We start from the raw sequence: 27,907 nt of genomic DNA, 5'->3' as shown, positions 1-27,907 counted from the left end.
TTTTGATCACTACGGATTCACATGTCATCTTACTATCAATGCATAATTTCTATTTATTACGAATATTTATGTAATCTATTTGATTGTAATCACTAAACCACTAATCGCTTATACTGTTTTGGTGTTTTTTATATATGGATATTCATATACCAGGATAAATAAAGCCTAATGAAGATGTTATTGTAAACAGCGTTGTTCTAATAAGAACAATGGGAAATCGTAATTTTCACAAACGCCCTTGTCTAAATCCTGTATGAAGTTGCACGTGTTGCCTGCTGAGTTATGAAAACTTGTACGAGGTATCTTTTCAGTTCTGAGGTCGATGTCGGTTTATCGTAAAATGTACCTTCACATATTCGGTTCATTCATTTGTTTGATATCAAAAACCAATAAATAAGATTTTCCACTCTAACTTTAATTTCGAACAGATGATTTCACCCTAGAAGTCATAGCTAATTATTTGTCCAAAAATGTTTTCTGAGTTCCATTTTAGATGTAATAACACTAGGAATAAAACAATACGTGCGTCTAAAAACCGACAATAATGATGTTTTATCTTTTAGGTTTGATATTTTGTGGTCCTATCTCTGACCCCAGTCTGATTGTTATCGTAACACACATGCCGCCAATCCTCGTATACAATAATCGACTTAAATAGTGTGAGTGAACAACGGAATAAAAGTAGGTCAAATATGAGAATGAAGTTTGAATACATATATTTCGTATACTCGTTGATATGATTAGGCAATCAGGGAAACGAAGCGAACTAAGCAAATGGGGAAGAGCGAAACGAAATGAAACGACGCACAATAGCAAAGGCGCGTCAGCCAACTCCATTTTGATCGAGCGTGACTTAATATTTATATTCAGACGAAAATAAATTACAGACACATAATGAATAGGGTAAGCAATTAACGCACATACACTCACATAATATAAGAAGACAGCGTAATAAACAGATATTGACAAGACCAAAATGTTTACTGAGCAGAAGGAATAAATGGTCTATCAAGAAACTTAGATTAATCTATATAGGCTGAAAATAGTCCCAGACATCACAGGACTCATATCACAGATGTATATGAATTAATATGAATGATGCACCGCCGATAATTCTGCTTTAAGTTTTATCTAATGTAAGCAAACCATATTTTATTTGATTATCCCAATCGAAAGTAAAAAGTTTTATACTTAGAAAAATATCAGTATCATTTTCACAAGCTACAGAGTGCAAGTAAGGAAAGTCGATTCGTAGGCCACAACGAACCAAAATCTGTTTCTCCCCAAATGATTCAAGGATTAGAACTTTCATTATCGCTGTGTTGATGTGAAAACCATTTTGAGAATAAATATATTGTCTAGTTCTGATGAAACCAAAGTTTGTGTCGATAGTGTAATGTCTAAAACGAAATACGTAGCCATCAACGGCTAAAGGTTTATGTAGGAATGCGACGCCGCTTATCCATGGACTCGAAATGCAATACAAACTTAACTACACAGTTTTAATCATGAACTACAACACAATATTGGTAGGTAGATTAAGTAAGTGTTGGTAAAATACAAGGCAACTTTTGAAGTTACAGATTATATAGTAATCGAAAATATGTTTCCACCTTTGAAAAAACAATCTTTTTATTTGAAAATGCGATAGATTCATTTCATATAAATGATTTTATCATACGAATATTTCCAATTATCATTTCATGTTGTGAATTATTAAGTTAAATAGTTGTCAAAAAGCTAGAATCTAAAATAATTCCATACTTGCAGTGTTCTCATCATTCAAGTCAGGAGATTTCCATATAAAGCCTTCTCTTAATTATTTATCTAATTGTAAAACTTACATTAGGTTTTCAATGTTTCTAACCTCTACCCCCCTAAATCATCTGTTTTAAGTCAACAAATAAAATGTGACTTACAGAGTTCACTTTTCTTACTTTAATTTAAAAAGACTTTTTATGTTAAGTTACATTTTTCTATTTGCTTTGATAAGAAAACGTATATATATATATATATATATATACTTAAAAGGAGTAAAACTGTGACATTCTAATAATTTACTCCATTAACCCATTTAGCTATCCATTTTTCATGTTCTTAATTTAAATGTGACCGAATAATTTCTATTTTTCTTTTTTTGATAGAAAAAAACATTATTCATATACAGTAAGAAGGTAATTTTATAATGAAAGTCTTAAGATGAAGCTTTCTTGGAGTATTTTAGGAAGAGCAATTAGTAGTAAACTCTGAATATTCACTTAATTGTTAGTAAAAGGGTATGATTTACGATGATGAAGGTTAATTTTAACAAAATAGAAATGTTTTAATGTGTTGTATGATTGTATAGAAAGTTAAGTTTAGGCATAAATTACAAAAGAACACAAAAAGGAATGAGGTTATCCTCATACGTTATTTAGAGATAATTTACCAACTCATGTATATTTGTATCAAAGTTGCTGATAATTCTTGTACAACCAGGAATAAAAGAAGTTTCAATTTCATTGTTTGACTCATTACTACTAATTTTCAAACATTATTTCATTAATGACTCATCTAAAACGTGCAAAAAACCAAGGTAAAACTTGTTTCAAGATAAAAATTTCTTCGTGATTGAATGCTATATGAATCATATATATATATATATATATATATATATATATATATATATATATATAACTTTTTACATCGCGCTCATTTTATCTCATAATTATTTTGAACCCTATTTTATGGCGATTTTGTTATCTAATAATCATGATGTGTATACTTTAGCAATATTTTATTGACTCACCTAACGGTGTATATGTATCCTTGACTCATTCATCTAGATTGTCACTGTGGAATTGTAAAAACATCTGACAGTAGTCAGCTAATGCATTAAGTGTTTCTATTTAGAAAATTGTTATGAGGTATGTACATAACTGTAGTTTCTCACCAACGTTGATTTTTTAAACTAGGACATTATTCCGAAACTTTATAAGTTTAAAAATTGCCTATCATGATTAATGATGATTAAGAGAATCAGACCATCATTAGTTTAATCTAATAAACATAAGTTGTTTTGCATTGTTAAAACAAACAACTTTCAATGATAAATAAATCTTTACTGCATATTGCTGTTATTTTATAAAGGCTTATTATTCTTAATTTATTTCGAAAGTGCATTACCATATTGTTCGTTGAATGCTCATCGAGTTGACAGCTACTTACAAATATAAGAAAGTTGAGCATAATATATGATCAAACGTTCTCCTCTCATGATAACCTCATTTTAGAACTAATAATATTTGTCTCTAATTCAGTGAGTGACTTCATCAATTATTCAACATAAAAAGAAACAATTACAAAAAACGTTTATTCATCAAATAAGAGTCATTTTTTCCAATAATGTGACTTTTCATTTCCCTCGTATGGAGCTCCACAAAAGTGAATATTCAAAGTAACTGATTTCGTGACAATCACTACTAGTTCCCCATGCGTTTTTTTGTTTCGTTCGCTTTTTTTTTGTTTTTTTCCATGATTATCATTTTGTTCAGTTAACTGATTGATTTCATGGGTATTTTTATTTTTCTATCCATTTTTTTATTTGATAATAACTGAAAAATCTCATTTATCAAAAATATTTTTGTTATTATTAATACGATTATAATTATCGCCATATTAGATGGATACCATTAATTGTATGATATGAAGCAAACAATAAGATAAACTTTCATAATAAACTAATTAACTTACCTTAATCAATCGAAAACAAAAAAAAACAAACAAACAGAAATTCTTATTCATGATTTTCAAACAAACAAAAAAATCTGTAATAATGAATTGGGGATTATCGAGATTTTTATTAGGGAAGGAACGTTCTCATTGGATACAATGAATTCGTTTTTCTATCCAATTTATTTTTATTTTTTTATTTTATTTTTTTTTTAAATGTCATCAATTTAGTAAACTAAAATAAACTGGATCATTTCAATGAATGGACGTATTTAATGGAGAAGAGTTAAATGAAGAAAATTTACAATGAAAAGAACAAGAAAAACAAAAAAAGCAGGTAAACTTCCACAGAAACTAATTGTATCCAACAATACACTTTCTAAGATTCCTTTATTATAATTGGACAAAAAAATTTAGTGCAGTGTCCTATATATTTTTTTCTATGGTACAAATAAGCTATACATCATAAGTTTTGCGATAGGAAAACTCGGTTATAATGTCGCTAAATGTATCGGTAACAATGCAAATTGTTTAGTTAGCGGAAGATAATTATCCCTGGTGTTTTAGAAATTTCTTTCACATTCCATTAAAATGGCTAATTCATCTAAATCACTTTGTTTTTCTTAGCCGAAATTGTTTTTATGATCATTGACTGAAAGAGATCTGACCTGTTCTCTTTCATATCTTCCATTTTCTAAAATGTCTTCAATCACTTTTATACGCTGAGGGTTTTGCAGATCTTTTGTCTGAAATTCTAATCCTTGTTGAACTGACGATGAAGTAGTCTCATCAGAAGATAAGCATGGAGTATATTTTAAATATTTTTTACTACATTGATCATAATCGAATGTGATATCAGAGTTTGTTAAATTCTCTGCTATAATTTGGTTTTCACATATTGTGTCTAGTCGTGTTTCTAAATCAAGTATAGCACTGAGTAGTTTAGCAACAACTTGTAGACCTGGACTTGATGGATTCATAAGCATTCCACTCGTTTTTAACTTATTGCTCATATTATTGTTAGTCTGATTATCATTGATGTTTTTGTGACTGCTGACGGCAGAGATATGTACTCCATTGATAGCGTCCTCCATGTCCGTGTCAAGTGCAGCACCAACCATCTCGGTCACATGATAAATCTGTTCTAAAAGCTGCTGATGACTAAAAACAATAATGTAAAATAGAAAATCAAAAGGAGATATTTTATGAATATATTTCTACATCGGTTTAAGTCGAAGAATTAGCAGCATCATTAGTTGGTTCACATTTCATCAGTATACATTGTTTAATATCATTCAATATTTATAATTAGGTAAAAGGGGAGCCTAGTTATACACATAAAATTATACAAAATTTGATTTCTTTGAAAACTATGTTAAATTAAAATATTAGGAACTTTAATAATAATAGGTTTTAACTAAACGTTATCCATGCCTCCCCTACACAAACCAATAAAAGAGCCAAAAACATCCGTTTTATCTAAAAATTCAGAAACCCTTACATCACGTTATCTAAACTCTTATTAGAAAAATCTAGGTTGTACTTATAAATGTCTGACTAGAGATCTGGAATATATTCCCATAGAAAACATTCAAGAAGTAATTATTCCTGATTGACACCAAGAATTCTAGTACGAAATATTGTAATACACTTTGAAATTTCAATAACCAAAAACCCGTTGAACACAATATTCTTTATTGAAATATGTTAAAAAACATCTAGTTATAGTCGAAACACGTAAACAATTATTGTTTTGTGATTTCCATTTTTACGCTTATTAATTTGTTAGCTGATGAGTAGCTCGTGGTAGTACTACTTCTTCAAATATTTTGTACATGGTTGTTAGCTTGATTCATTCAATTTATTCACATACTCAATTAAGTAACTAATAATTTTTTGGAATTTGCTTGACTAAGATTCGGAAATCTGTCCCATGAGGAAACCATCGTACTGGTTATACTAATCACTTCACCTTTTTGTCAAGTCGAATGAGCCATCACCATATTTCTAAACGGTAGTATTCAATCACATTTATAAACATAACATATTCTGTTAGTAGAAACACGTTTGGTGTAAAATTATCTGGAAAATTGTCATATTCCGTTAAGCGGTAATCATTCATTTTCTCCAAAATGGTTGGGCACTTCATTTATATGAGTGCTATGTTTAATAGGTTAGCTAAGTATAGTTTACAAATGTTGTGTGGCTATTGACCAATCCTAAAATGAATATTTTAAAGCCATTGAGAGATACCACCGTAATTCTTGGCATCCTTATTGAATAAGAGTAGATCTATGGTGACACGACTACTTCTTCAGTATGTTTTAAAGACATAAAATAAAAAAGACTAACCTCAGTTTTAATAATTCTCTCATGTGCTTAAAATTTATCTTTTTTTCATTATATCCCAAGTGTTGTCCACTAAATAGTTGTTCATTATTTTGAAGTTTATTTAATGAACTACATGAATGAGATAATTTGCTGCTAATCATGGAACGACGCTTCTTATCACGATTTTCTTGATTAGTGAAACAGTTCTTTGAATAACTTTTAAAGCCGTCGAAATTTTCCAAATGACCTTCATGAGTGAAACCTATATGCGAATGTGTTGATGATGTATCACAGTTTCTTTTCTCGATAAATGATAACAATTTTTCAATGACAAGATTCAAATTGATAAAAACTTTTCTAAAAATGAAATTTTATAACATAAAGTATTAATAGGCAGAGCAAAATGTAAATATTATCTTTATTGAAACTAAACTACCAGCGTTACTTTCTCCCTTTGTTAATCGACGTCACGATGAATGATTATGTGTACAGGAGTTAATAATCACAAAGAAAATAATACTTTGTGAAGGAAAAATGTTCAACAGCAAAGCTGTTTAAATATCTCCTTTTAAATCACCCTGGATTTTTACAATATGAATAACATCTCAAAATATCAAAGTGTATTTGAAGTGCAAAATACAATCGTTTGGATACCAGGTGCTAATTATTAACCTCTGAAATTATTTGCTGTATTTGAAGTGAAGACATCTCACAGATATTGCTAGAATTCAGCCATGGTTTATTATTTGATGTGAAAAATACGTATGAATATGCGTGAAAAATTTACCGTTAACTTTATACCTAAGTATGCAAAAAGACTACGTCTAAGTGTCCATCTACAATGGTTCTGTAAATATCAGCATTTATATGAAATAGTATATAATGGTAATTAAAACATTGATTATTTTAATTATAGTATCACCAAGATAAATATTATGTATTAGTGATAAAGATGTAGAACATTTAATCGAATACCTTGTTTCATCTGAAAAATATTGTAGATAATCACGAGGAACCCAACTTTCATAAACTTGCTTCCATAGCAGGCGCAATTCTTCAGAATAAAAACGATTAATATCATTGAGTAAAGATTTAATATCAATCGTCTCAATCTCTGAATTATTAGATGTATTTTTGTTTAGTAATTCTTTATGCCAAAACAAACGTTCTCCATTTATCAAGTGATTCAATAACTTCATCAGATTTTCCCACATGACGGATGTATACGTTGAATAATTAATAATTTTTGGTAATGATTGATGGGATGGTGGTTTGAGGAACTCAAGGGAGTTTTTGAAAGGACTGTCAAAGTAAACAATGAAAACTATGAAATTATATGTAGAATATATGTCGAAAATGTTGATTGCTTTGATATAAAAACACAGATATATATGATTATTATCAATTTAGTGGATTTCAAGTAACCATCAACAAAAACAATAAAGACAGAAAAGCATAAGGATAGATTTTATCCCTATCTATCTATCTATCTGTCATCATCATCAGAATCATTAAAAACAAAGAAGTGCTCAATAATTATTGAATAATTACAGGAATCAGAAGTCAACTGCACTCCTGACCTCACACAGAACCGGTTTCAGTCACGTGGAATAACATTCAATGAGTGAGTCTAGATCTAAAGGGCAATATTGTTGACTGAATTAAACTACCCATCCATTCAGATCAGTATTCAATGACACAAATGTGTGAAGCCTTTGCATCGAAACTGCGGCAAGAAAGAATTTTCTCATTTCAGGAAATTCATCTCGAAAATATATCGAGATAATTATCATCTATGTTATTGTATAGGATAATCAAAGCATCATTCAGAACAAAGAAGCAAGGGATCACAATGAACGTTATCCAATGTTATGCACCCACCAATGATAGCAACGACGATGATAAAGATCAGTTCTATGAAAGGCTGCAATCAATTATAGAGAAGTGCTCACGAAAGGACCTCACCATCCTGATGGGAGATCTAAATGCTAAAGTTGGAGTGGACAACACAGGATATGGAGATTTAATTGGACGACATGGACTAGGAGAGAGAAATGAAAATGGGGAGAGACTTGCAAACCTATGTGCATTCAACAAATTGGCTATAGGCGGCACAATATTCCCACACAAGCGCATACACAAAGCTACATGGATCTCACCGGACCACACCACAGAGAACCAGATAGATCACATCTGTATCAACAAAAAATTCCGAAGATCAATGGAAGATGTGAGAACCCGGAGAGGAGCTGACATAGCTTCAGATCACCACCTGGTTGTGGCCAAGATGAGACTGAAGCTAAAGAAACACTGGACAACTGGACAAACAGCACTACAAAGGTTCAATACAGCCTTCCTTCGAGATACTGACAAGCTCCATGAATTCAAGATGACTCTCAACAACAGGTTCCAGGCTCTACAGGATCTACTGAAAGAACAAGAAACTACTTTGGAGGACAACTGGAAAGGGATAAAAGAAGCACTAACTTCAACGTGCCAGGAGGTTCTTGGTCCTAAGAAGCATCATCACAAGGAATGGATCTCTATGGGAACTTTCAACAAAATTCAAGAAGGGAAGAACAAGAAACTAGCAATTAACAACAGCCGAACACGAGCAGGGAAAGTCAAAACACAAGCAGACTACGCAGAAGCAAACAAACGAGTGAAGAAAAGCATTAAAGCCGACAAGCGGAAATACATGGGAGAACTAGCAACGGCGGCGGAAAAAGCTGCAAGAGAAGGGAATATGAAACAACTATATGATACAACAAAGAAATTGGCAGGGAGATATAGCAAACCAGAGAGACCAGTCAAAGACAAAGAAGGAAAGACAATCACTGAGATTCAAGAACAGAGGAAAAGATGGGCAGAATACTTTGAGGAACTGCTGAATAGACCAGCCCCATTGAACCCACCGAACATCGAAGCAGCACACACTGACCTTCCAATAGATGTCACTCCACCAACGATCGAAGAAGTCAAAATGGCCATCAGACAAATCAAAAGTGGGAAGGCGGCAGGACCTGACAATGTACCAGCAGAAGCACTGAAGTCAGACATTGAAATAACTGCAAACATGCTTCACCTTCTATTCAAGAAGATTTGGAAAGAGGAACAAGTGCCAATGGACTGGAAAGAAGGATATCTCATCAAGATACCAAAGAAAGGAGATCTGAGCAAATGTGAGAACTACAGAGGCATCAGTTTGTTATCAGTACCAGGAAAAGTTTTCAACAGAGTGCTGCTGAATCGGATGAAAGACACAGTAGACGCCGAACTTAGGGATCATCAGGCTGGATTCCGTAAGGATCGATCGTGCACAAACTGAATGGCGACACTATGGATCATCGTTGAACAATCAGTCGAGTGGAACTCGTCACTATACGTCAACTTCATTGACTATGAGAAGGCGTTTGACAGCGTGGACAGGAGAACATTATGGAAACTTCTTCGACACTATGGAGTTCCTGAAAAGATTGTCAACATTATCCAAAACTCATACGATGGACTACAGTGCAAAGTGGTGCATGGAGGACAGCCGACAGATGCATTTCCGGTAAGGACCGGAGTCAGACAAGGCTGTCTACTCTCCCCATTCCTCTTCCTTCTAGTGATTGACTGGATTATGAAGAATTCGACATCTGAAAGGAAATACGGAATACAATGGACTTCTCAGAATCAATTAGATGATTTGGACTTCGCAGATGACCTAGCCCTCCTCTCTCATACACACGAACAAATGCAGATGAAGACCGCAAATGTAGCAGCAGCCTCTGCATCGATAGGCCTCCACATTCACAAAGGAAAAAGCAAGATTCTCAAATGCAACACAGAGAACACCAACCCAATCACACTTGATGGCGAAACTCTGGAAGATGTGAAAACTTTCACGTGCCTGGAAGCATCATTGATAAACAAGGAGGATCGGATGCAGATGTAAAGGCGAGGATTGGCAAAGCAAGGGCAGCATTTCTACAATTGAAGAACATATGGAACTCAAAACACGTCTCAACTAATTTCAAAGTGAGAATCTTCAATACGAATTTCAAGACAGTCCTACTGTATGGAGCTGAAACGTGGAGAACTACTACGATCATCATCAGGAAGGTACAATTATTTATAAATAGTTGTCTTCGCAAAATACTCAACATTCATTGGCCGGATACCATCAGCAACAGTCTACTGTGGGAGAGAACAAACCAGCTTCCAGCTGAAGAGGAAATTAGGAAAAGACGTTGGAAGTGGATCGGACATACATTAAGGAAATCACCAATGTGCATCACGACTCAATCCCTAACTTGGAATCCGGAAGGGAGGCGGAAAAGAGGAAGGCCAAAGAACACACTACGCCGGGAAATAGAAGCCGATATGAAAAGGATGAATAGAAACTGGAAAGAACTGGAAAGGAAGGCTCAGGACAGAGTTGGATGGAGAATGATGGTGAGCGGCCTATGCTCCTCGACGAGGGGTAACAGGAGTAAGTAAGTAAGTAAGTATTGTATAGGAATCGCGTTACGTAAAAACCATACAAAATTTGAACTCTTAGACTTAAAAATGCCGTGCTTTCTACTTTACAGTGACCGAAGTCTTCAACTGTTAGGTTGTGATGAAGATTTCCACCAGAATAAACATGTTTGCAGAATATGACGAATGTATTATATTTCGCCGGTTTCTCTTCAGTTACATAGAGACTATCAAGCTAAATTAGTCTGAAGTGATCATAGTCTTGAAATTTTTAAGAACCGAGATACTATCTGAAAATAGTAAAACTATTTAAAAGACAAAGTTACAGTTCTGAGGCTCTATGAATAATTTGGGTGGTAACATTGTAATATGGTATGACGAATTTGACTGAGACTAAAGGAATCGTAGTGATGATTTGATTAGAAATGTTGTTGTCAAAGCAACTGGACGTTAATCCACAACTTATTTGAATACAACTTGGATTTTAGCCTCGTAATTATCATGGTCTCTTAGTACTAAGTCGTAGTATTTATTGACTATTTTGAACGTATTATGTATCTTTCTCTTGTCTCGTGTCCAACGAGTTGCATGAAATAGAACCTTGAGGACTGAGTCTTCATTTTAAATAAAGGCTCCTCGCAAATGGTCATTCAATACGCATGTGCTCATCTTTACATCTTTAAGATGTCCATGCCTTTTAAACACATGTGTTATTGGTAAACGTTATTAAACGAGACAAGTGACTGTTTTATGTAGGTTATTCATGTTATTCAAAGTCATGCAGCTTATCAGAAAAACAGTTTTTGCTAGGAATCAATCAATTTGACTCTGTTTTCTGTCCATGATCAAAACCTTTGCTGTTTGATCACCCTCAAAGACCTTCCCGATGAAGGAGTGTTCTTTTTTCAGATTTATCGCTTTTCTTTCTTATGAAGTATTTATTATTTTATTTATTTATAACTGAACGAGAGTAACTACTTTACTAACGTCACTTATCTATATTTTAAATATTCTTCCTCAGGTTTCAATGTTATGCATAACTTTATAGCTTTGTGCTATAGCGACCTTACCAACCCATATTTTCAGATTACTGGATACATATTGTGAATAGTAAATATGTTATTGATCCTCCCTCGAGTATTCACAAAACTACTATGATGTTGTATGTATAATAGTAAATTTAGTTTTTCTATTGGTGATACTCTTGAATTCGTAAGTTTATATTACAATATTTACAACAGAAGTAATTCAGTCTGTAGTGAACTGAATGTTTCACATTTCACCACTCGGACAAAATGTACTGAATAACTAACATACTCTCTGATGTAAGATGTTTATGAATTATTTTACTTGTGAAAAAAAGTAGATATTATTTTGGGGGCCAACATATCTTTGTATACTAATCTGAGCGACAAAGGAATGAGTAAACGGAAGGAATGTCGTTAGTTCTGTGACCATTTTATAATTACTTGTTAAAAGATCTTTGAATGATTTATTTTAAATTTAGAAAGATGGTAAACAGTGAAATTCGCTATCACTTCTTTGTACGTGTATTTAATTAAATCATACAAAGGAACAGGATTTAGTCAGTATAGTCCTTCTTTTTTCTTTCTGTAGGCAATTCACAACTATTTATTATTTAAATCTTCTTTTGGGTTTTAGAATATTGAATGACAGTCCGTCTGATAAAGTTAAATGGTCTTAATTTGTATACTAAGCTCCAGATTTATTTATAGATGATGTTTTCATTCTCTGATTCTTCTTTCTAAAAAAAAGTTCAACTGCTAAACATTTACATTTGCCTATTCATTTCATGCTTAAATTATTTCAATCCTAAATGTAAAACAAATGAGAACATACACAGTTTTGTTTTGCTTTTCTTCTATTGCAAATCATATTAACACTGTTTTACTATCTATAAACATCTTGTTAATTATTCATGCTTATATTGAAATTTATACTGTACCCTAATCATTCATGCTTATGACATAATTACAACAACATCATATGACAATTCATTTTCTGTAAAATATCTGTTTTATATTATATACATTGTTATACAAGCGTCTTCAGTATATTTCATCTATTCTATTATCACAGTGAGAAGATTATCCAACATTTGAGTAGATTTTCATAACCACTAATACCTTTTTTTCAATATATCAACATTCATTATGAACATGAAAACTGATTATGATGTATATTATTCATACAATGTAATAGATGTTAAACCAAATATTCATTCTAAGCATTTACCTAAATGTTTCTTGTTATTAATTGATATAGAAGGGTTTTAGCGACCTTCTATGAATAACTGATTATTCAAACAACGCAATCATTACCTAATAGAAATTACTTATTCTTGGGAGAATTTGAAAGCACTCTACTTTAGACCATGATCAGTTCAACCATAAGTTCGTGTTGATATTGAAGAATGTGAATCAATTTTGATTCACTGTGCATTTCATAAAGGCGACAGAAACAACTTGGTTGATTAAACGATAGAAATGTAGGTTTAAAAGTGATAACTTAAAGCATTTAGTTTGTTTAAATCATTTTTGTCATTAATGTATAGCTGTGATTACAAATATGTGAGTTAAATGAATTAGGTAGTGGTTATAAACCGTCTATCCTTTGAACGGTACCTAATTTGGGATTTGAAAGTGCTGACGGTTCTATATTTCTGGGTCATAAGAATTATTGAAGAACGATTTAGCTGAAATGATTGAGCTTCATTTCTTATAAAAAAGACTAATGTTCAACTTCCAATGTCAACAAATGATCAGTAAATGAATAACCTTTGACTGTGCACATAAATCAGTTACTTTGTAGAATAAATCATTTAAAACTTCAAGAAGTGGAGACCTAAAAGTAAACAACAGTCTACGAGCATATCACTTGTCCACTTGAGATTCTTATTTGACGACAGTATTAAATGATTTTTATGATGACCAATTTTCACCTGATTGTCTTAAAAGATATACATATTTAAAAAAACTACTAAAAATTGGTGTTCAATTACAGATTGTTCGTTTCAGTGAAAACTATTAATATCACTCACTGCAATTCACCATTCAGTGAAGACAGATTATCTGAATCAAATGCAGAATCTTTCTGGTTTAATAAGGAGTTAGTAGTTTCTTTTTTAATCGCAAAAAAGTCCATCAATAATGGGCACTCTGTCAAGCTGAAAGGTGTAATATTTTCCGAAGAAATGGACGTCTGCGCACTGTTACTTGTATTGTGATTTTCGTTGTCTTCCTTTTGTTGTATCTGTGAAACAGAGAAGTCGTTTTGTAAGTCGCCCAATAAATTGTGACGCAAATACATAATATATTGTGTGCTATAAAAATGTGTATATAAACATTCATACCTACTTATCTGTCTAAAGTTAGACGTTCGCTAGCTAAACCGATCTGTACTGCGTCATCAGTGTAATCGTGAATGTAAGCCCCTGAAAAGTCTTATGCTAACATGAAAGAGCTATCTTGTGTTTCCTGGTTTTCAGTGATTTTTCAACCGAAATCGATTTGTGATATCAAGTAAAATAAATTATTTAGCTTGGATTATCTATCCTCTCAAAAAACGTAGCTAGTCAATAAGTGACAAAGTATTTGGGAAAATTGCTCGTCAATTGTAATTTACAGTGTGTGGAAATATAGCGTTACAATTTGAATGAGTAGATACAACAATAGTAACTAGTTTATTAGTATAAAACTTTTGTTTTTCGATTAAGCAATCCTGTAACTCTTATTTGTGGGACTGGTCAATAAGATGCATTTAACCGAATTTTATGTTACATCTTTTCAAAGCCCAGTAATCACTGACTAATTATTGATCATATGAGTAATAAACTTCAATTTTGGTTCATCTAATTACTTCATGTATCTAAATGAATATTAGTTTGTTGCAAAAACTACTAGATGTATACAACTATTAGACCTGTAACTAACATAATATGTTTATATGATGTCATTTATATCCATCTTTCTCACTACCATTTGCGCTCGGCATGTTACTTAGACGGTTATTTTGGATTTCCATTGCAAAGTAATGACAAAATATCTTAGGTATATGAGAATCACTGATCTTCCCTAAAATAATTTTTTAAAAAACCGTTAAAAATTTTTATAGAAATTTGTTTTGACCAATCAGTTTATTTGATACCCATTGTTAACTAGTTTGCTTTAATCATTGCTTCTTTTTCTTCTAAACAAGAAGTTAATTATCCCTGTAATAAATATGATACAGGTCGCCATACATAAGCAATTGTCCAAAACACCATCTCTAATTATAGATTTTATTATTATCATAAATAAAATTGTTTCCCTACCAAAAAGAGAATACAACCATTATTTGCCATCATATTATAAAATGTATAAATTAAAAAGATTAAATTAATTTTAGCTTTGAACTTTTTTCATTGAATGAATATTAACATAAAACACAAACCCCCCCTTCTGATAACACAAAAGAGTTGGTTTAAACCAATTTTAAACCAAATAGATTTCTTAAGATTCTATTACTTTTTCTTCTAATCTAATAATAACCATTATCTCTTTTTTCTTTGCTTTGATATATTTCATCTAATATGGTCTTTTGGTTTTCATTTAACGGCTACTTACTCGATGTTAATAAGTAGCAGAAAAAGTATACAGCAATAGCAATTTCCTGAGAAGTCAGTTTTGTATCGTCATAGGAACGTGATATATTTTCGTTTATCTTGGGGTTATTAGAGTATACTAATTAAATTGCCTGAGTTAACAGTAAAATAGATTAGTAAACTCTTACAATGTATGTTATTACTTCTGAGTACAACTAATTATGCAACCAGAAAGTTATAAGCACAAAAAACAACTCTATATGGTTTTGATTACAATCAGTTTGACACATCCTGATTGTTAATAAAAAAAGTGAAGACTGCAAATTGTCTTTTATTCCATATATAGAGTTTACAGTCTAAACTACGAGTTGATTTCATCTATGAGCTCCTATAACTTATTTGATTAATTTATTATCATTCGTTCTAGCATGTTTAGCTAAATCTTATAAATTTGATCTGTATTGAGAATTCGTTCAATTTTAAATTGATCATCTTACCGATTTGTTTAAATCTGCTTCCAAATGACGTGTTGCCAATGTGCTAAATTAACAAAAAATAATAAAAGGATTATTTAAAAGGCTGAAGAAATAAAATATTTAATATAGAACATCATCTTCAAGTCCGAATAGGAAAAAATAAGCTGGAGTAATCCTGGAAGTAATTTTGGTTCGTTTAGTAAACTGTAGTGTATTCAACTTAAATTTTATTGCAAGCTGTGATGGAAGGCTGACTTATTGGATATTTATACTTTTGTAGGCTAATTTTGTTTTACCATGTAATAATATAACTGCTTTAAAATGTGTCTCCTCGATACCCCATCGTGTTAATCATGTAATTCTGGTTATAGAGTCTTTCATTGATTTTATTTAAGTTCATGGCCTATAATTAAATACATTTAAAATAACCCTGACATAAAAAGTTTGTTTTTCTATCTTGAACTGAGATCTTATTGTATTGATTTTTTTTAAAAGTCTCCAAATACTTTTAGTCTTATTGTTATTAGCTCATTTACTTTCCCTTGCCGATTGAAGCTAAATTCAAATGAAAATATTCGTAAGCATCCTTGAAACTCATCATTTATTTATCTGTTAGTTTCCCTGTATATTAAAGTTGAAATAAATCATTATGCCATAGGTTTTATTGAATACTAAAGATAATTTATTTTCTAAGTCTCATACTATATTACATTGGTCACGAAATAAAGTGAACATCTACTAAGACACCTATTATTACACGCAATTGTTACCTGCTACATTCTGGTGGATGGGTGGATGAACATGTGCAAGTATTTGACGGAAATAATTTTGCATCTTCACAGTATTTATGTCTGCATACAACTTGAGTACTCGCAATCTTCTTCCCATTACTCATATGAGTTAATTTCTGTTTACGAACAATCTTTCCTAAAGATGAAATACAATGTTGAAATAGAAAAATATAGAAGTGAAAGCAAAATAAAAAATTTCTTATTCGAAAAAGGACGAGAAGAGTAAAGACATATTTCGTTGCAATTACTTTTTCATGAAGGTTCTACACTAGTACATATATATATATATATATATCCGAGAGTGAAAACAAAGCCAGTGCCAGTCAAGTTATGAATCACTTAACTGCAAATAGTGACAGAACATTTAAAAGATGAGGTGGATAAAATAACTAGGATTCAAAGATAAATGTATGCACTGGAATATGGACCTATAGACTTAATAGATGTAAAAGAAGTGTTTAAAAATTGCATCTCTGGAGTGAAAACAATCTCTTTTTAGTTCACATATATTACTTTATACTAACTCAAATACAGAGGTATGTACATAAAAAACGATGACCGTATATCATTCTCCCCACCGAGGAAATAGTTATTTCACAAATGATAAACCATACCGTGATGCTAAGTTCAAAGTGATTAAATTCATGTTGAAATTAGCAAATTTTTCTTGAATATAGCAGTTAGATGGTAAGCAGACAGTTACCCTCACTCTTTATACTCTTCCCAGATAATGGAAGATTTTCTATTGTTAGTTCAGTGTAATTCAGTAGAACTTGATGTAATATTTTCAGGAAACAAGTAAGTATTATTACAGTCTCCAACGCCGAATATACAATTAAGAATTAACAATAATATTCGCAAAAGAATTATTTTCAAGTCACTTTTAAATGGGAACTATGAAGTGTTAAAACGAGGAATTCATTAGGTTATTTCAAAATTTATAACACATTTACTAGTTTTCTGTGTTCACCACTTAAATCTTAATCTTGCTGACTTGAAACAGAGATTTAAAGTACAAAATTAGTGGTCTATTGTAAAGTATATTAAATCCAGTGGTAGTATTTTAATGACATCATTTATCTATAAGGCTCTTTTCAGTAGAGGTTTATGTTAACAGTCCTCAACCTTTCGCTACTTTTATCCTCACTTACTATTTACACATTGTGTTTCAAAAAAATAAAACATTAATTCACCAGTTATCAAGAATCTTATTTAATGGTCGAGGAAACTTCAGTAGGTTATGTTATCGGAGAGATGGCTTATGATAAATATTAGTTATTAGTGATGGTAACGTGATTCAAAACGCAGTTATAATAAGTAATCAGGAACGAATAGGATTAGCTTGCTAATTTGAGTGACATGATGTAGATAAATGAAAAGAATATAAATACGAAGGGAATTGGATGAACTTTCTAAAATACACAATTCAAGTTTTAAAAACTTTTCCCTTAAATTCATCTTTAAACTGTATAATAATATTTGTAATTAGATATAATAAGATTGCTTGTTTTATCCGCTACATTTCTAATGAGCAAATTAGTTTCAAAAGACCATATCAGGTTAGATATGAAGCAGTTTTTAGAACATTCGCAACTAAACCACATTTTCGTACTAACTTTTAATTTTTTTAAACATTAGATTAGTTTGGTAAAGTCAATATCATACACCATCCACAGTTCAGTAGTTCATACATGAAAAGTTTGTATGTTATCATAGGATCAAGTATTATCGAGATGTATGTGAAATCTTTTTATTTTTTCAAACCATGAATATTTTAGATGGATTCACCATTGTCCAGTCACACCAATACCAATGACACTGGACAACTGTTGTGCAAATTATGAAAAGTAGATAACTCTAAAGAATGCAAAAAATGGTTCATTGGCCGAAGTATTCAGTACTGGGTATAAAACTTTAAGGTCCAGTGTTTGATCCTATGTTTGTGTCCTATGGATGAATACTTCAGTGGTGTCTTAAATCAAGAAGAAACAGTTGTTCAATGATTTTTCCAATGGCTTAGGATGAAAACTATATTTAAGTTACAAAGATTCTTCACAAGCCCCATTAAGGTATAGAGTTTAGGTATAGTAAACTAGTCAATTGTTGTAAATAAGTTAAAATATGGGTTAATGATAAACTCCCGTTAGTATTTTGTTTTGGTTATAATTAAAAAATATAAGGACACATGTTGAAACTTTTCAGGCACATTATTTTAATTGAAAGAAACTTTTCAATACTGCACAATAAGATTGTAGATGATATAGTTTTCAGTAAACTCAGTACATTATCAGAAGTTAAACTATAATAAAATCATCCAAAACTAATGTCCAGGCGTGATTATTTTAATGTAAGCAATTGAAGTTATCCCAAAAGCTTATGCAAAATCCCACCATTCTAGCACTGTCATCTACTAACAAATGACATTCGATTTCCAGAGTTCGATAGAAGTTATTTATTGACAAAATGAAACCTGAACGATTTATTTGTTTCAATAAAAAAATGCCATGAACCAATATGTTATATACATAGGCATTTTGAGTTTATTGCCTCATGTACAAATAATATTTTCTCAATAAGTACTTATGGACAGTTTAAAAAAGTGACCAGATTAATCTTACCTTCCTTTTCACTATTAGAGCTTAATCATTTACAGTGCCGAAAAAGTAATTGCATACAAATGAGGAAAACTATTTCAAGATAACTAAAATGAAACATTCTTTGAAATAAGATAAATTATAGTCTTAAATAACTGATATCAATACTTTTACAGTGAAAAACGAATTCCTTAGCCACATTACCAGCTATACAATGAATATAACTAGCAACAAAACTGATTTTCACTTATTACGAGAGCATTCTTGATAGTCTCATAGAAAATTTACACAATGATGATATGGGAAACGCATTTGATTTATTATGGGAACAAGACATTATTTATTCCGTCACAACGGCTTAATCGTTATTCAGTATAATGCAGTAATGAAAGAAAAACAAACAAACAATTGTATTAGTGAACGAATAAATGAAGAAATATCACCGTTTTATAAAGTACCCAAAAAGAATATTTTAATTAATTGATAAGAAAATAGTAATATGTTGAAAAAAGTGGATCGATGGACTTGCATCATTTCCTTGTTACCGTTATTGTTCCCCTTCAATAATACTCCATTAAATTTTATCTATATTCGCAATCTACTAAACTGTCAAGCTCTAAGTAAAATAATTAGAACGATAATAGGACATCAATTATAGCATGGAATAATCGTTCCTAAATAGTTTCACTAAAGTTAGAAAATAATTTTTTTCTCTCGAAAATAGTACAATTTATTGGACTAAACTGGTGTGATATTGTAGATGAAATTCTATTCATCCTAAATAAGAGATATGAAAACACATTTGGTGGGTTATAAAAAAAAGTTCACGTTAGACAGCTATGGAATCAGTTAAATGAGTTTAGAAGTTATTAGAGCCAAGATTTCATATATGAGATACCTCATCACTCCTTATCACTGAATTAGAACAGTTTATTATGATTGTCGACTTTCCTAGTCGTTGAACACTTCATTTCTGTCCTCATAAGTATTTTAAGATTTTTCATAAACCTCGAACAAATTTCCCCTTTAGGTATGTAAAAAATAATAGATTAAGTGGTAAGCTTAAGAACAATATACTGGATTGGATTATTCTTTGTGATGATATAATTCAGTTTACTCTAACGTTCTCAGTTATGCATACTGGAACTATGACTTATATACACGACATTGGATTATTAGATTGAAGGCCTAATGTCAGCCTGGTTTCTACCAGAAAATAAGTGTCATTCAACATATATTTAACTGATATATAATATTATCTAACCAGATTATTCTTTGGTGAACACAAATATACCTCACTAGAAGGAAATTTTTTATCTCAACGAACACATATGTATATAGTTTAGAGACATTCTGAAGTGCAGTACGGAACTTCCAATTCAACATTATTGGTGTATTTTAAAGATGTTTGAACGTCAACTTAAAATTATGTACATAAAATTTAAGTGTTTGATGCTTTTAAAAATCATTACAGATTTATTTAATTTTGCGGTAAAGATGAATCAGTCAAATATGGAGAAATTGAGTGTAAAGTGATTAATTCCTAAACCAAGAACACTACTCAGATCTATGGAATACTTTTGAATGAAATACTACCAAATGGCCTTTCGAATTTAATTCGGATATCCTAAATTCTAAGAAACGTGATTTATGGTTACCGATTTCATATGACAACTTCGCCTGTATCTCCTCTGGGGGCTACTGCAGGTCCCAAGCCCGGATAAAGCAGGAGGGTTTGGAATGAGGTTAGCGACCCCATCCCGTAGAAAACTAACTCGCTAAAAAAAACCACTAACCAGAAAAATTGAATATGATGATAATCTGTTTTTTCATCAGAACAGTGAGGTTGTATGAAATCCACTGAACCAAATTACCCCCTTCTATTAATTTGTTGATCTGTTCTTACTCAACTACAATTTAGTTCCCTTTACTTAGATTTTAATTGAATTTTTATATTTGGTACCTGATTTTTCACTAGATATCGTAAGCTTAGCTTTAAACTGCGGATTGTTACGTAATCACAAGAACGATTGTATTTATGTTACACTCTTTGATATATCATAGCTTTTACATGAAATTAGAACCGGTTCAGTCACTCGTCATCAAGGTATTGCCTGGATATATTTAGAAATTCGAGTTCATTTCATGATAATAGCCTAGTTCTGAATAATTGTTTTATAAATTCTGACAAACAAAATCAAAGTGTCTTTGGTAAATTGTTTGGAGCGTTTTCATCTATCTATATACAATACAAACTTGTTTTCCCTTTATTTTTAAAGAAAGGGGGTTTTGTACAGATTTTAGTAATTTTATGTAGTTGAAATCATGAGTCAGTTGAAGCTAGACCACCATCGAAAACCTGGAAGCACTGGACGGCCGTTTCGTCCTATTATGGGACTCTTCAGCAGTGCGCGTCCACGATCCCACCTCGCAAGATTCGAACCCAGGACGTATCAGTCTCGCGCGCGAGCGCTTAAACAAGCCGGGATCGTGGGTGCGCACTGCTGAGGAGTCCCATAATAGGACGAAACGGCCGTCCAGTGCTTCCCGGTTTTCCATGGTGGTCTAGCTTCACTTGACTCATGGTTTCAATTATATAAAATATTTTTTGTCTAATCTTTCATTTAACATCGACTTAGAAAACGTGTCTCAACATTTTAAACAAAAGACAGTAAAAAAAACAAAAAAAGAGATAAAAAATAATGAAACATACCATAAATTTTTTTCGCTGGTGATTTTGCATGTCTACCATTCAGAATGTATTCTAAATTTTCACCATTTATCTCGCTAATACCATATCCGAAATCCTTATATTGGTATTTTTCAAGATCCTATTAATAAATACGAAAATTTTTGCGTATCCATAAGTTTTAAATGAAGGCTTAAGCCATGGTGATATTAATTTGTGCAAATTTATTAGAATAAACAGTGTAAAATTATGTTTGCCCGAGATGTTTGCTTAGCTAGTAGTCCTTAGCCTGAATTCGATCGCCACTCATTGCCAAAAAAATATTCAAACATAAAAATATCTTTTGATAACTTTAATCCCATATTAGGCAAAACTATAAGACAATTATAACGATATTATCAATATCTTCTGTTGTAGTACATCCATAAAATAATTGAATGAAAGCATATTGTATCCGATTTGTTACTTTATTCCTCAGTATAATCTATTTATTCTCTCTCTCTTTCGTCTATATACTTATGTTGAAAAAGTTGCCTATTCTATTCGATATGACAATTCAATTTGAAATAAGTATCTGATAAATGTACCAACTAATGTACACTTATATAATTGTCTAATAACATTTGTAGAACCAACACACTAATTTGACGTTTGTGACTTTATAGTTAAGAATATAAAAAACGTTAAGCATTTTTTAAATGGATTTGGTCAGTTGTAAAACTAAACTTAAATATCCTTATTGTTTCTTTATTTGTAAAATTGATACTTTTGAGTATTTATGACATCCGATTTATTAAGAAGTATACTTCAAACAAACGAGTATCTGCTCAATTTTCAAAAGATCGTTTTTCGTAAATGAACAAAACAGTAAACGTGTAAATGAAATTCATTCGATCCTGTTTGCAATAGTTGCTTCAAACTTTTATTGATTAAGTACCGGCTTAGACAAGTGAGTCTAAATTATTGTATTTTACTGAAAAGTAGGTAGGTAAGTTATATTTATAACTAGGTTAGAAAGTATTCCAGTTGACTAAGAAGTAAAACAGAAGATACAGCTCCTACATGTTATTCAACAAGAAGTTCCTATTACGCAGAATGACGAAAATAACACGGATAATACGGTAAAGTTTCAAATAAGAAGATATGTAAGTAAGTGGATGGTGAAAAACAGATAAAATGTTGAGATGACCTTGATGAATTAAAAGTCAACTTTAATTCAGAACTGTGAAATCCTAGAATAATAAATATTGTTATCAGATTATTGAATAAATTCGTCATATCCTTGAGATAATGAATTTGGTTACATTTGTCTTCTTTTGAATAAGAATGTTTATTTACTTGTGATTGAAATCACTGGCTTCTACAGCCTGAATACATGGATTACCTTGTTTTCTAATCAATTTCAAGAGTTTCAAATCTTCCAAATGATGATTTTTATTCCTCAGTTTTAGTTCATATGAAATTAAAAGTTCAATCAGACACTTTTCGCAACATACAGAATCAACGGCGTTTTTTCTCTGTCCATTTAATTTGAGTGCTTCAGCACGAGAAAACAATTAAACTTAGCGTACGATGACTACTTTGTAAAATATACAAGTCTTTCAAAACGGAATGTTTGGTTTTGAAGAACATCTTGAAGGTAATCCAATGTTTAATATTTCACATATCGTCGAAGTGATGTCATCGATTCTAAAGTATACGTAAAAAAATGAGTGACTGGATGTATTCAATTTTATTGTACCTACCATTAGATTTTCAGGTTAACGTTCTTATTTTTTTGATCTGTTTTTAATCATTCATAGCTTGTCTTCTTTTTAGAATGTTAAATGACACTGTAAAGTGTTTGGGAGCCGTAAGGTCAGTTACCTAATAAGCGGAAACCTGTTTTCAAGGTATATTTAGCTTGCATTTTATAAACAAGTTATAACTTTCCTGGACTTCACTTATTGATTACCGATTGGTTAACAAAACGCTTGCTAACTAAAATTGGTCTTCGCCTAACGGCATGATATTGAGAACTAATTAAGTTAACTATGTTCTCAAATTCTAACAATGGTCATTTCACAAAAATCGGTTATATCTGCCACTCAAACAAAACTCACAAACGCTCAAGGCTCTCAAACTTTGTCATTGGTTAATCGGCAAGGATGGAGAAATTTAAATCCTCCCTTAAAGTTTGTAAGTTATAAATAAGTTCATGCTGTACAACATGTGGTAAACTAGGAAAATTCTATGACCCACTGAATAGTCTGACTATTCTGATTATTTGATGCTATTTTACATTAACATAGAAACTAAATGAATTTTATATTGTGGATAATCAATGAAATAAATTTACGAGCTAGTAAATGATGATAGCGCTACCCGTTAGATTTAATTTTCTTAAGTATTTCTTTAAGATATTCTATAAAGATAAGAAACATACTTCGTTAGTGCAGTCAGATAAACAACTTAGTAGAAAGCGAACATATGTTTCTCCCACATACATCTGTGCTCTCAGGGAATCAACTTATATCACTAGAGACCAATTTAACTATGATAACTATCAATTCATTTAAATTGTTAAACTGCTAAATAAAAATAGTAGTTTTGTAAGGACTCGATTATCTGGAACCGTGTATAAGCCAGTAAATTGTGCGAACTGAAAACTGACGTTTGTAGTGAATCAGTGTATTCTACAGTTCACATTCATTCAGCAAAAGTGGACAACAAGCATTTTGTGCTCATGATCATCCTAACCACCATTCAAACATCTGTAAAGATATGTGAACAAATCGTGTATCTTAAAGTGACTATGATTCAGTGATGTTAAATATGTGGATAAAAATATGAAAATTAATCATTCATGAAGTTTGAATGGTAGGTTACTCTATACACTTAGTGTTGACTGGATTCCATAATTACATTTCTTAATCGTTCAAAACATTTGTAAACCTATAGCCAGTTACCATCTTTACATGGTGTTCTATGTGATATTGTTAGGCAAGTATAGTGTCACCAATGTTTTATTAAATTCAAACTATACAGTGATTCTAAATTATATTTCAGAATGAGTCAAACATAGGTTAAACTAAATTAAGTCAAGAATCGTTGTATTAAAGTCAACCATAGTGCAACTCACATTAGGGTCTTCATAATTATTCTTTGTATAAGAATGCTTCACTGTTTTATGATTTAATGATTGGTTGTCACTTTTAAATTTTGCATACAAAACTGTATTTGAACATGATTCGGCAATATTCAGTGACTTTTCAAGTTCAGATTCCAGTTCAGTATATTCATCTGGAAGGAGGTACTGTTTGCACATTTTCCGTGACAATCGTTTCATGATGTGATTTAAATTTGAGGCCAATTTATTTTCATCATTAATTTGTGTATGGTTTGATTCGGAATGCATCAACTCTCCAGCTGAATTCATATTCGCAGACATAGAGTAATTATTAGTGTCACAGTATTTCCTTTCTTTGTTGGACTTATTTCTCAACAAATCTTCATGAATATTTTGTTTGATCGTAGGCAGTATCTGAAAAGAAGTGAGTTTGGTGATTACATCTCACATAAATCTGTTTAATTCTGTGAAATAAAAAATATAAAGTTTTCGTCGAAGTACGGTGTTTGTAACGTAAAAAGTGAAAAAATATTCCAAATTTGTTTAACAAAATTAGCTTTTGTCATGAGTTTGCATCACTTCTAGTGGATGCTCAGGTCATCTGAGAAAACCATTTAATCGCACAGTCTAGAGTTGTCTGGAATTAGGATCTTGTTGGTTATTTAAAAGAATGAGGTTTTGCTACATCACCCTACCAATTTGAAAATGTAAAAAACATGCAAAAACTCGGGTAAGGTAAACCAGTTTATTGCTTAATACAAAATCAAACAATGCTTTTGTAAAATATGAAAATCATACATTAATTACTTCATTTGTTTATCTTCCTTGAGTTGTCCTTTACACACTATATCATTCTGCTAATCCCGTCGTTGTTCTGACTGTTCTCTCTTTACCCTCCTCTTCTCTTTATTTTAACCTTCTGCTGGTAAACATTCCATTCCCTGCTTCATTCTGCTTATGTCTGTCCGCATAAGTAGTTCACACCACACAGCATCTAGGTCAGATTTGTGTTGGAAACTAATTTCAATTCATCATAGACTCCAATTCAAATAAAACTTTTTATAAGTCTAGTCTACAAGAAAAGTATTTAGCCTTTTTGTTTCGAATTTCAAATGTAGGCGATATTTACTAATTTTCTACTTTATTATTCTGTTTTGTGAAATTTCAGGTGACTTCTGTTTACTTACTGATAGATAAATATTCTGGATATAAACTATGCTCATAACATATTAATAGATAGAATATTTTATTTTGTTCGTTAAAAAGTGACGTTATATAGTCGGTGCTGTAGTAATGCACCACGTCAGATTTTTGCGTACATTATGGGATAGTTAATGACTGAACAACTGAGTCTTAGGTGACGGGATCATGTGTACTCTAATTTATATCTAACATTGTATGTGACATAACATCAAAGAAAAAAGAATTTGTAAGTAATATCTAGGTGGGATCGTTAGTTTAAATATGTAGGCTGGATAAAAAATTCAATACAGTAGAAATATATAGCGGAAAAGTGTTAAGGGAGAGATTACACATACTTTTCAGGTGCACAATCACTGTCAGTACTACTAGTAGTCTTTTTTAGCACACATATAAACCTGCTTTGCTCCATTTATCATAATGAAATCATGAGACATTACTTATTTACTTTTACTAATCAACTGTATCTTGAGATTACATATCATTTATTTTTTATTACTATAATAAACTCTGTCGTTGCCATTGATTAAAATTCCCTTCGTATGATCCAATGGAATCAAAGATTACTCTTTTCTTTGATAATATTATTAATAGGAAGTACGAAAAACAAAGTTCATAATTTATACAAATCACCCATCCTAGTCAAAATGTTTACTATTTGAGGTCTTGGTAATGAAAAGTTGGTTGTTCAGATAGAAAAGTTCATCCAATTTCTAAAAACAAGGTTAATTCTATTAGTGACGATTAATTTTGCATGCTATTTAGTCAGAAATAACCATTAGCAATCATTTTAAGACAATAAATTGAACTAATTGTAAGAAACAATACATCGAGATAATGGACCTCCACGTAGTTTATGAAAACAGAATCTCAGATTTTGCAAATGACTGCGATCATGACAATGTACGGAGATAGCTAAGGACAAATATTCAACCCAAAAAGTGTTAAAACCAGGAAACAAAAAAAAATTATGAATGTTGAAAACTTTCCAGAAGTGTGGTTAGAAATTCAGTCTGTTAAATGCATGCTAAAATAAAGTCAAACAACGGTTTAGAACAAGGTCTATTAGGTTCGTGGTTAGAGGTTAGTCTAACATAATAGTCGATGGAAGTAAAAAGGCACACAAAGGTAACAAAGATAACAACTGAAGACAGCTTAGTTTTTTCACTAAACCGTTCAATTTAAAGAAGTCAACACCATAAATAGAGTTTAACTGGGCTACATATTTTTCCTCATTCCAAAGTGGTGAAATTAAACATATTCAACATATTAGTCTTCCAGGTTTTCCATGGTAGTCTAGCTTCAATTGACTCACGCTTTCTACTATGGAAATATTAGTCTTAGTTTCACATACTTCACACTTTTGCTATCCTGATTTTTCAAGTTTATTCTAATAAAACTTTAAATCAATCGACGTAAAACAAATGTACTTTTATGACGATACTATTTCAAATGGACTCCAGTTAATATTTAGGTCTTCACATTATTCAATACCACAAATTTGTTATTACGAGGACCACTTTTAGGATACCATATGCCCACATCGATTAGACCATTATTTACCAATAAATCTAAAAATCACTGTTTTAAATCTAGAAATTATTCTTAATTCAATTAAAATAATTAACGATAATTATCGTATCATTATTCCGATACAAACAATCAAATTTCGTGATCTGGTTTAATTTAAACAAATCTGAGTGGATTGTAGATAACACATACGAGCTGGCGACATTTATTATTTAAAAAACTCCCTTAATAATAAGTGAATCCATCTTTGAATAGGTTGGTAGAATATATTATTTTCAAACCATCTGTTTTTAAATAATAACATCCCTTTTTTATCTACCCAGGTATAATTTTAAAATAACCAATTTCTAGATTAGAAGGGGTTTTGTGGAGATTTCAGTATTTTCATAGTTGAAATCATGAGTCAATT

At 31.4% G+C, this 27,907-nt stretch overlaps 1 protein-coding gene across 1 annotated transcript; it reads right to left on the bottom strand.

The window, feature by feature from the left end:
* Positions 1 to 3,633: 3,633 nt before the first annotated feature.
* Smp_142150 (hypothetical protein) lies at positions 3,634 to 25,089 on the bottom strand (the record flags this gene model as incomplete). Its single annotated transcript, XM_018788734.1, has 7 exons — positions 3,634 to 4,872; positions 7,018 to 7,344; positions 13,568 to 13,779; positions 15,607 to 15,649; positions 16,356 to 16,512; positions 21,684 to 21,801; positions 24,781 to 25,089. 7 exons carry the CDS (start codon positions 25,087 to 25,089, stop codon positions 4,335 to 4,337), a joined length of 1,704 nt encoding a protein of 567 aa, XP_018654247.1. The 3' UTR covers positions 3,634 to 4,334.
* Positions 25,090 to 27,907: the final 2,818 nt, after the last annotated feature.

The sequence above is a fragment of the Schistosoma mansoni genome, chromosome W (assembly GCF_000237925.1).
Source record: "Schistosoma mansoni strain Puerto Rico chromosome W, complete genome".
Taxonomy (NCBI): Eukaryota; Metazoa; Platyhelminthes; class Trematoda; order Strigeidida; family Schistosomatidae; genus Schistosoma; species Schistosoma mansoni.
This window is presented reverse-complemented; position numbering and strand designations above follow the sequence as displayed.